The 11296-nt window shown below is 35.8% G+C and overlaps 1 protein-coding gene across 1 annotated transcript in view; it reads right to left on the minus strand.

The window, feature by feature from the left end:
• Positions 1–10963, minus strand: part of Calb1 (calbindin 1, 28kDa) — a 25042-nt gene extending 14079 nt beyond the window's left edge. Inside the window, exons 1-3 of the mRNA XM_005381764.2 lie at positions 10738–10963; positions 10175–10251; positions 6278–6352 (exon numbers count right to left, since the gene is read on the minus strand). Of these exons, the coding sequence (XP_005381821.1) occupies positions 6278–6352; positions 10175–10251; positions 10738–10816 (231 nt within the window). The 5' untranslated portion in view covers positions 10817–10963. The remainder of the gene's footprint in view (positions 1–6277; positions 6353–10174; positions 10252–10737) is intronic.
• Between the last annotated feature and the right edge of the window lie 333 nt (positions 10964–11296).

Raw genomic sequence — 11296 nt, forward strand, 5'->3', positions numbered from 1 at the left:
TTTTTTTTCCCCAGTACTGGGAATCTAACTCATGACCTTGTGCTTGCCAGGCAGGCACTGTGCCACTGAGCTAAATCCCCAGCCCCGAATATTTTTTTCTTAAAAAGTTGTACTTGCCAAAATACACCAAATATATATAAACAGAAAAAAAATGAAGTAGTCATCAATGACTAAATATAAAATTAAGGAAATTTAACCATCATTATTTCATAAATCAAAGTTTACATAGCTCTCATGCATCCCAGAGGTCTCTAGAATGTCAAATATACAGGAGTCAAATTGCTTTTCATGTCTAATGTAAATGTATATTTCTTTGCCTATGCTGTTTTAGCATTACTTTTAATTAAAATATTGATTGCATCTATATGCAATATATTTGTTCTGTTCTGGTTTCATTGAAGTGTTCTTGTTCTATTCAACACATACACCATTCTATCTTACAAACATTAGAAATGGATATTGTAAAATATTATGAGAATACTAGCCATTAAAGGAAAGCAACAAACATGAATGAATAGGGTGGAGCTGTAGTGAACACAAAGAAATCCTATCTGAAGGTGTATTTCACAGTGTGGTGGTCCTGTGTTGTCTTTTGGTCCTACTGTCAATGTATATCAATCAATATTCAAATTTTCAATCTGGGTATGGTAATTCTCCAGTTGTCGACCTAAGGGTATGTCTCCAACATGTCAAAGGTCCCTTATAGAAGATGTTAAGTAGAGCTATTTTATTCTCAGTCAGACTATCCAGAAAAATACCAAGTACTGTTCCAAGATCCTTTGACTCTCTGCCTGCTCTTTTATGAACTCCTAAAATTTTATGGGTTTCAAGAGAGTAGGGTTTCCACTCAAGGAGGTCAGTGGAAAGCACATAGCTGTGGACACAAGCAGAATCCCTTAGATCTTCACTTATGAGAATTAGTTGCTTGCTGTTAACAATAAGGAAGCAAATTTTCTTTCCACTTGCTTATCTCCTTGAGAAAAAGCCCATGTTTTGCTCATTTATTCTCCCAGCAACTGCACAAATTTCAGTACACATTTTACGCATGCAATGAAATGAAGAAGTTGACTATTTGTCAAGAGTCATCATAGACTGTAAATAAGTGGCAGTAAGATTTCATTGTATACAATTCAAATAACTTCTTACTGGGCTGTGGGGAAGGGCTGGAGTGGACATTGTGATGTGCTACCCAGAGCTCTCTTCAGATTCTGAGAATGTTGCTGAGGACCCAGTTGCCAGGACCCCGTGAGGGACTGTACGGCTTGAAGACAGCTATGTTTCCAATAAGGCTGCAGCCTGTGCCTAATCCACGTGTGAATATAGAGGCCCATCCCTCTTGCTGAAAACTTGGGAAATCTCTGAAAGCTCACCCAACTTCAGAGCTCACTGTAGGGTCAACTGGGTCACAGGCTAGCGACTTTCTTTGCCCAAGTTCTATTCTCTTCACTTCTCTTCCACAGGAATTGATTCTAATACTCCTCCTAAGTGCCATGCTGCCCCTCTGATCAGCTTCCCAGGGAACTCCACCTTGACAGGGTTGCTCCCTCCATCTCTCTTATTTTCATATAATATAGAGCACTTATCTTATTTTTTAAGAATTTATTTTAAGAATAAAAGAAGGAAAACATATTATCAGACATCCATTTACAGAACAGCATAAGAACAATATACACAATACAGAGTTACAGAAAAAGCACTTATTTTATTTTGAAGTTGAATGGAATTCCTTTCTATGCCTCAGATGACTACTAATTACTAGGCCAGTATGTTGGTGGTGGTGTTGGTGGCCGGCAATTTGCAGCCACTACCAGGGAGATGATTTAAACCATTTTTTTTAATGATAAAAAGCAAGATAAAAAGCAGGAGATAGATACAGTGATAAAGCTAAGAACTAGGTGTGAGAAGTGTGTACACAAACAGTAACTTCACTAAAGATATAAAGGACAGAAAAATACTTTAAAGTAAATATACTTGAAGCATAATTTTTGACTTTTAACCACAGCTGTGGTGTATATTTGCCTTCTTGAGCACCTATTAGCCAAGCATTCACTTTTTTCACTTGGGAATTAGAGAAACATTTTTCCCAGCCAATGAGAAGCAAGTCTGGGAAATTTGGTAGGCAAATAATCTTCTCATAAATTTAAAGCTATTTGAATTTAATTATTTGAATTTGACTCTACAAGAAGGGGAAGAAAAGTCTTGGCACAGAACAGTGTAAATTTCCCAGTAAGTTATTTTAAAATTTAATAACAATAACAAAAACATTTATTTGAGTTTTTATAATATGCCAGGATATTTGTTTGCCAAGTATTATCTCATTTGATGTCAATACTCATAAAAACCATAGGAAGTTGATAATAGTCACCCCTGTTTACAGCCAAGGAAATGAGGCCCAGAGAACATAGAGAGTCTGCCCTCACTTATCTTGTAGCTTGAGTTAGATTAAACATCAGACAATCTGACTCGCTTGATTTTTGAGATTCTTGACCTTTACCTTCATCACTCCCCATTGAAATCTTCAATCAAAAATTTACCCTAAGACATAGTTAGAAAATCTATACAGATCAAATTTTAAAATGGGATTTTATTGGCATTTTCTCAAATTCTAAGGTGGACAAATCATCTATAACGAAAAATTACATCCACCCTGGCTAACCTCAGATGCTCAAGTTCCACTGTGGAAGAAAAAAAAGAGACATCTAGAGAAGTGGCTGCTTCCCTGGGAGGGTTGTTACAGTTTTAGGATTAAAATAGCTTTTGGATCTATTTTTTCAGCGGCTGCACTGACCTGGACAGAGAGAAACACTAAGAGTAAAAAGGATAGTAGGTTCCCACACATTGCCCAAGGGACCCAGGAAAAGCTTATAAATTGACATCCAGCTAGAGGAGAGATCTGTTCTTCATATAAGCCCTAGAGGAGAAAATTCCATTCCCTGATAAATCAGTCAGTCTTCCTATTTAATTATTTTAATTGGACCTCTTTGCAATAGAGCTATTAGTCTACATAAATTTAGAACATTTTTGACTGCCATGATATTTGTTAAATTATCTCAGAATTTCAATGCTCCTGTTCTGAGTTCAGATTAATAACTTTGTTATTACCAAACTATATTTGCATGAATTTTTAAGTCTATTTAAAGGCATAAAATTACTAAGTCCAGAAGAACTCATATCTGCACATTACTCTCCTTTTTGTATGTTTTTAGATAGCAAATGCATGTTGTTGGAAAATGTCAGTCAACTTCATTACATCAGAACTTCAAAAATTACTCATTGCATTTTCAGGTCTTTTAAATCAACATAGGCAGTTGCATAAGGGAAGTGGACTACCGCATGGACATTAGTTTGCTTTCATTAGATTTTGAGTCCATGAGTATAACTATCAAGTGGGTACAGTGTATTAGCAAATCTAACTTACTTTCTGTTTGAACACCAACATAATGTTGTGCTTAATGTGAGGCAGGAGATGATTATAATTTTTGGAAAGCTGGGGTTTTGTGTTCCTTCATTGCTGGCTAGGATTTGTGTCCCCAGTATGTAAGATTTCTAAGCAAGTAATATCATATGTCACATTGGATAAAGAAAGAATGAACTTTTAATACAACATTCTGGTGACACCAGAGGGTACATTATGGTTCAGACATTCTCTAGTTTTCCCTTCTTCATTTTCTACATGCTATTGTAACTTTTAATTTCTTTTTCCCAGTGATTTTTCAGGCCCGTTTTTTTCTTAACTCCTACTTAACCACTATAGACTGAATGACTTGCATATGAACTACTGTGGCAATCTTCTCCACGTTCTAGCATTCTTCAGTGCTCTTTGGTGAATGCCTGATATGGGCCCTTTCCTCTTACATTTTGGCTGATAATCCATTTTTAAAAATTTATGTTTTTTTTTATTATTTTAAAGAGTAAAAAAAGGATAGCATAGTAATGGCGGGCTTACCGAGTTACAGACAAAGTGGTAGGAAATTATCAGTGGTTGTTGTTTTACATATTGTTACCTACAAGATAGTTTCTCAGGAAAACAAATAGACAAATAATAGTGAGTTACAGACAAAAGTGGTAGGAGATGATATTCTGGCTTATAAAAAAAAGAGTTTTGGACTCAAAATCAAATTTAAGTCTGCATATAGGTTATAGCACTCCTTTCTGGTGGGATTTCAAACATATAATTCAGTCTTTCTGGGTCTCAGTTTCTTTACCCTTAAAATGAGGAATTTTGGCTAGTTCTTCTCAAGGGTCTCATTTAGCAAAAAAATTCCATGTTCCACAACGTTAAAACCTTTAGTCAATTCTCACCTGTCTCACTTCCCTCCCTTCATACTCTTCCAGCTTGAACTGATCTGAAAAGTTCTTTCCAAATCATGTTTTAAATTCTTTGCCCAAATAATTGCTCTATATAGAAGGTCTCTGGCTTAGGGTGGCTCAATTTAAGATTTTTTGGCTTTAAATGATGCAAAAAAGCAGTACACATTAAATAGAAATTGTACTTTGAATTTTGAGTTTTGGTCTTTTCCTGGGCTAGTAATGTATGGTAGGATATTCTCTTGTGACACTGGGCAGTGACAGTGACCTGTCACTCCCCGAGAGCCATGCACTCAACAAAGGTCTACAGAGCACTGTGCTGCTGACCAATGGTGCTCGGTAGGTCAGGTGCACTAATGCATACTGTACTTGAGATGTTCATCAACTTATGGGTTTATCAAAGTGGAACCCAATTGTGAGTGTGGGAGCATCTTCACTTTGTGCACCCCTAGTTACCCCTTAAAGCTTTGCCATAAGTAACCAAATAACTGAAGCTTGGAGCATCTTTCCTTTTAATGGTGTGCAGATTTTCTAATTATTTAAAAAAATAGGCACAGTAATTTAGGGGAACACGTCTGTGTCCTAACAGATATACCTTTGTTTTTACTCTTTCTTTGATCTCAGGCAAATTCTACGAAACTTCAGATTCCTCAACTACAGGATAGACCCTCATTTTATATTTAGACTTACTTTATTTTGTTGTTATGAGAATCAAAAGAGATAACTTATTTGAAAGCACTTTATAAATCGTGTAATAATTGTAATGTAATGTAACAATGTCACACACATGTAAACTCTTATTCTTGTTTCTATAAAAGTTCCTCAGCTCTTCATTTCAACATACATTACATTCTTTACTCCCTTTTGTTAACCATATTTATTTTTCCTCACACAGAAAATCTTTTCTTCCCTATAACAGTTTCTTATCTCAAGCACATCAGACTTGTGAGGAAATAAACATCTTTCATTAAACCTCCAAGACATCATCTGCTAAGTGACACCTAGCCTCTCACTCAAGTTAAACTTCAAATAAGTCAGACAAGATTAAACTATATCATATGTAGTAAAACCTAGATTCAAAATATGTTCATCTACCTTGTTCTTTGAAAAGTGTAAAATGTGTGCAAATATGATCTGTGCTTTTTTCTACACAACTTACTATCACTGAAGAAATGAAACTGAATAAATAATGGGGCCCACTGTTGTCCTTCAAGAGTGAAATATGTTAAATACAAGGTAACAGTCTTTCCGCTACTAGAATTAGAAAATACATACTTTGAAGTAGCCAATCTAAACCTTCACTGATGTCAGATTTTCAAGCTTGTTTTGAAGAATTGGATTTACTTTACATCATTTATATTCATTTTAAAGTGATTTTATTATTCTTCATGATTTCACATCTTGATTAGTTGGCTTCTATCTCAATCTGCAAGTCCCATTACTATTACCTATTTATATAGTAATGAGTTGCACTTAGGCAGAGGGGAAAACGTATGCTCCAGGGAAAAATTTTAATTACAAAGATAATAATAGTATGCCCTCCCTTAACTCTACATGTGGTAGCTGTTTAAAAATAATTGTATTTCACACTAATATCACAAGTGTCCTAATAAGATCAATTATTTAAAAACCAGGTTAGTTCTCTGAATCAAAGGTATAAGCTGTTGAAAGTCAGAACACTTGATACTTTAATACACTGAGAACATTATATGAAGAACATAATTATGCTTGTGATTTGAAATACCTTAAATTATGATGTTATTAATTTTTCTGGGAAAAACTTTCCATTAAGTTTCTGTAATAGGTTGCGGAGATAAAGATAGAATCTCAGATACCAGTAGTGTTTAGAAATCTAGGAATAAGGGAATAAACAGCTCTTTTACAAATCTTGCCCTATCATGTTTCACTTGTGTACAACTTAAACAATGAGTATCATTTAATAAATCAGAAAAATGCATAAGTCCCTTACCTCTACAATACCTATTTTTCCATCTTCCCTCTGCCCATACTGATCCACAAAAGTTTTCATCTCAGGTGATAACTCCTAAAATTATACAAAATCAGGAAAGAAGTTTGTAAGAAAAATACCCAGTTATACTTGTCATGGTCTTAATAAATTAATGCAAAGAGAAGTCAGAATTAAAACCATTTAGAATTATGCATGACGACCTGTTGTCATGAAATTAAAGTCATAATGTAATATACAGCATTTATTAGTTTCAAATGAAAGATTTATGATTATGCTTATCATTTTGGAATCAAACACAATGATTTCTCATCTATTAGTAGTTTTCAGATTATGCTATTTTTGGAAAATATAGTAAAAATTATTCAATTCATTACCATTAGTGAATTTAAATATGATGGCTGTTAATATACTTTAAACATTACTTTCTTCATTAAAGGATGCATTATATTATCACACTATCTTGTCCTATAACATTTTTATTACTCCAATACGAGGTTTATCCATGGAAATTAGTAAAATGTATTTTTTGTTTGGACAAGCAAAGAATGTAAATACTGAAGAGTAACATACTTTTTAAGTAAGAAATATTTCCAGCACAAAACAGGCATTCATTAAATAAATTTTAAAATTACATACCTGCGAAAAATAAGCAATGAAAATTGATGACTAATTTATACTTTCACTAACAAATACACAATATTGATGATCCTAGTTTAGACCGCTGATATTATGCTTCCGACCTTTGCCTGCCACTGTACCATACAAAGTAGTGTCCTGCTGTTGCCTTGTATTCATTTCTTCCAGGATTATATTCTCTCTCCCATGTATTTTAGTACAATAAAACATTGTTAGGGATGACTAAGTGAATGCTATCTTCTCTTTTGGCTTGTTTTTCTCAATATGTTATACTATAATTTCCTTACACATTGCCAGGTTAGAGAGTTATGAACTATAAACTAGTGATCTGAACATAGATCTGGCATTCAGGAAGTTTAAGTTTTTACACTTGGGCCTTAAGCAGAGCCTATTTAAAATAGCCCTGTTGCATGAACTGAAGCCTATTTAAAATAGGTCAGCCCTCACTAATATCCTACGCTATGTCCTTGGGAATGTAAATTAAGGTCTCAATTTTCATCATGACTAAAAAATGGTAGTTATCTACCACACATTTGCTCTGGGGATAGGAAGGTTGTTGTAATTGAAAGGCTATATTGAGGCTAAATATTACTACTACTAGTATTTATAAAATCCTTTTGAAATCAAAGTAGACATCTCTAGTTGAAATAATGTGATAAATAGCAATAAAGCAATATAATTATATAATAGTTTTCAATTCTTCTGTGAACAGATTGCAATTTGCATTTATTAAATTTTGATACAGGAACAGTTATAAGAAAACAAAAGTGTCAATTCTGTACCAACAGTGGGGATGAATCCTTTTATTTTTTACATACCTTAAAGTAAATGAAAAACCAAACATTAAGTCTTAAATCTTAAAACTGTGTAATATGACTCGTTTAACTAACAGACGATATATATTTTGTGAAGTTTCTGGGTTACAGTTGCATCAAAATCTGCTTTTTAAGCAGTTCAAGACATAATTGTCATCAAAGACTAATAAAAACCAATGCAAATTTAAAGATAAAACATTATGTTTAGTGTAAAATGGTTCTGGTTTCAGAAGTATATAGGGGTGTCATAGCTCACTGATGTTACATTCACTGATGTTTCACTTGGTGAAATTTTTGAAATTTCACATTATTAATATTATGCCAAACTGGCATTTCCATTAATGCAACAAAATGTGTTACACTCTGGCAAGAAATACAAAGAAGTCTGGTTTATAAGGTGAATATTCATTTTTTCACAAAAGAGAATATGTAAAAAGTAGGGTAATTGCAGTGGGCTGGGTAGTATTATGAAACATGTGTCCAATATATGACCCTCTCAATCTAGATCTTGACTTAGATTTTTTTTGACTTAGATTTTTAAGTATTCGAAGCCCACCCATATAACTCAGCAAATCCTCAAGTATGAAGATGTTGAATCACTTGATACAATCTTATACTTGTGCTCAAGTTGAGTATTATTGAATTCTAATCTAATAATTGGAGCTTTATATAGTTCAAAATTGGAGGCTAGGCAGTATAAGAAATAATCAAGCTCTGAACTCTTTAAAACTCCAAAGTGAACACATTGTTTACAAAAAGGTACAAATATTAAAATGGGAGAGAAAAAATGTATAGAATTCATTAATATTTGAATCCCAAGATAAAAATGAATTTAACATTAAAATTACTTCTGGAAAAATTAGAATATAATCATTTAGTTGCTCAAAGCAACTTCCATAAGACTTTCCAACCAGAATTTTAAATGTATGTTTTTAAATCAGGAAGATCATTTCATTGGCTTTATTAGCCAAAGATCCCTAGAGCTAAAAAGATAGTATTGCATAAATTTATTTACACAGTGATACATAAGGTGAGAGGAAGGTGGAGAGTGTGTAAGACATTTATTTGATTTCATTCTATTATACTTTTAGATTTATATTATATTAAATCAGGGTAAAACAATCCCTAGAGAATGATTTAGTTTAAAATGAATTTGACCAGTGATTTCAGCAACTGATAGTTCTGTAATGCATTTTAATACAGTTAGAGTCTGGAGTCCTCTGGGATTCTTTTGAAAATATTGCACAGAGATGTGTACAATATAATCTTCAATGTAGATAGAACAAAAATAATTTTACTAGTAAAAATACGTATACAACTCAATACTAGCTGTGGTCATCTGCTATATAATATACCTAGATGACAAGTATTTAATTCTTAAGGTAAAAATTTCTTTCTAATCATAGTTCAAAGAGTTAAAGATCTTTAACATCTAGCTAGCCCAAATCCAACATTCCTTTCTGAAAGACAGACTTACATAAATCCTAACAGACTGGTAAAATTTTAACTCATTTGCCCCTGCATATCCATCACATATGCTTAAACACTGACATTTTATTTGCAGCCTTGTATCTTTTCTGAAAGCTATAAGAATTGTAATATGTTCAATCCTTAATGGCTTAAACCACAAACAGCTTATTTTAAAAATATCAATTGTTTCCCACCAGGATTTTTTTTTTTTTTTTTTTTTTTACAATACACAGAATTCTTAAAATTTCTTGCTTTTCTAACTTTTGGGGTTTCTCCTACTACAGAAATGAAAACCTTTCTTGCCAAATTCTTGCTCATTATTAGGTGACGAATTGGCCAACTATCATCAGTGAGGAGGGTCAAGACAGGAGGCTTTTTCATCTCCCTGACTACAACAGCTCCACAGCAAAAATTGGCAGCAGAATAGAGGTTCATAATCTGCAGATCTGTTTCCTGACCACCAAGGGGCAGAAATGTATTTCTACCCCCTTAATTCTCATGGCAGTAAAAGAGAAGTTAAAAATTACCTAACCAAACCCAAGTGGTAGAGGTGGTGACCTGTTAAGTGTTTTGTCTATCCACACTTTCAAGACCTATTAAAGCAAACACAAAGTTATCTATCTATCTATCTATCAACCTACCTACCTATCTATCTATGTCTACTATTTTCTATCTGTTATGTTTAAAATTCTGATTTAAGAGGGTTAGGTTTTCCCCTTTAGAAAACCTCATTCATATTCTCTCTCTCTCTCTCTCTCTCTCTCTCTCTCTCTCTCTCTCTCTCTCTCTCTCTCGTTCATCCACCCTCTTTTTCCTCACTATGCAATTTGGAAAGATGCAAGGTGTTCTTTTTCAGTTAATAAACGTTTACATTCCCTGCAAAAGCCCTTGGTCTCGCTGGCCCTTTATGAAAACACATGCATGTTTATGTTTAAAGGTTGAAGCTCTGTCTACCTCTCCACAGACTTGAACCTACCAATCCAGCTTTCTTTCGCGCCTGCAGGAGCTCCTGGATCAAGTTCTGCAGCTCCTTTCCTTCCAGGTAACCACTTCCTGCAAAGACAAAGAGGCACCCAGGTGTCAGATATCTCATTCCCAGCTCCTTCTCCGCTCCCTTTCCAGGAGCGCTACCTTTCCGGCTACCCGAGAGGCTCTCTCCGGCTTCCGCATGGATTAAGCAGCGAAGGTAGAGCCATGCAGCGCTCCCCTGCCGGGGCGTCAAACTTTAGCCGCACTGAGGACAAAGGGGATGGTCACAGCCACAGAAACTTTTGGGGAGCAGGGTTCCCCAACCCCTGGTCTCTCTGTCCTACCATTACCGTTCCTAGAAGGACGCAAGTGAACGGTTCGGGGGCTACATGCAAGCAATATAAACTTTCAGGGTGAAGGTTGGGCAGCCGGTCGGAGAGATAGGATTAGGCAGAGTAGGGGGAAAAGTAAAGAACAGGAAAGGATGACAGCGGGATCGGGTGGCTCAGGGGATGTCCACAAGAGGGAAGGGGAAGGCTGTCTTGAATCGGTTAAAAACAAGATAATCACCGTCAGAGTCGAAATGAAGCCAGATCTCGAAAAACTGTTTGGCTGTGATCAGGGATGACTGCAGGTGGGATTCTGCCATTGTACAGCGAGGCGTGTGTCTGCGTGTGTGAGTGTGCGAGTGTGCGAGTGTGTGTGTGGGTCCGTGCGGGTGTCCGGGCGGAGGAGGACGAAGACCTGGGCGCGGCGCTGCCGGGCGCTGTCCTCGGTGCTGCTCTGCTCCGGCGATCCTCGAGTTCTCTGCACCCCGCACCCAGTTCTCCGTATTTATCCGGACGGCCCCAAGCCGGCCACGCCTCCTCCTGCCTTCCACGCTTCACTCCCCGCCCCTTGTTCTCACCCACCTTTCCCCTCCCTCCTAGTTTTCTGCTGTCTTCTCAGGAAATCTAGCCGGGCAGGAGTTTTGGAGTGTAGGAAGCAGCAGGTGGTGGGAGATCTCTTGCTTAGAAATTTGATGCTGAAAACAAAGGCTCATCTCCCTCACATTCTCCTAGTTCAGGGTGAATCTTATTCCGGAGTGTGATAGCACAACAACATACTTTGAAAGCGTTTGATTTTCAAA

Source organism: Chinchilla lanigera, unplaced genomic scaffold, assembly GCF_000276665.1.
Source record: "Chinchilla lanigera isolate Chin_1 unplaced genomic scaffold, ChiLan1.0 scaffold00016, whole genome shotgun sequence".
NCBI lineage: Eukaryota > Metazoa > Chordata > Mammalia > Rodentia > Chinchillidae > Chinchilla > Chinchilla lanigera.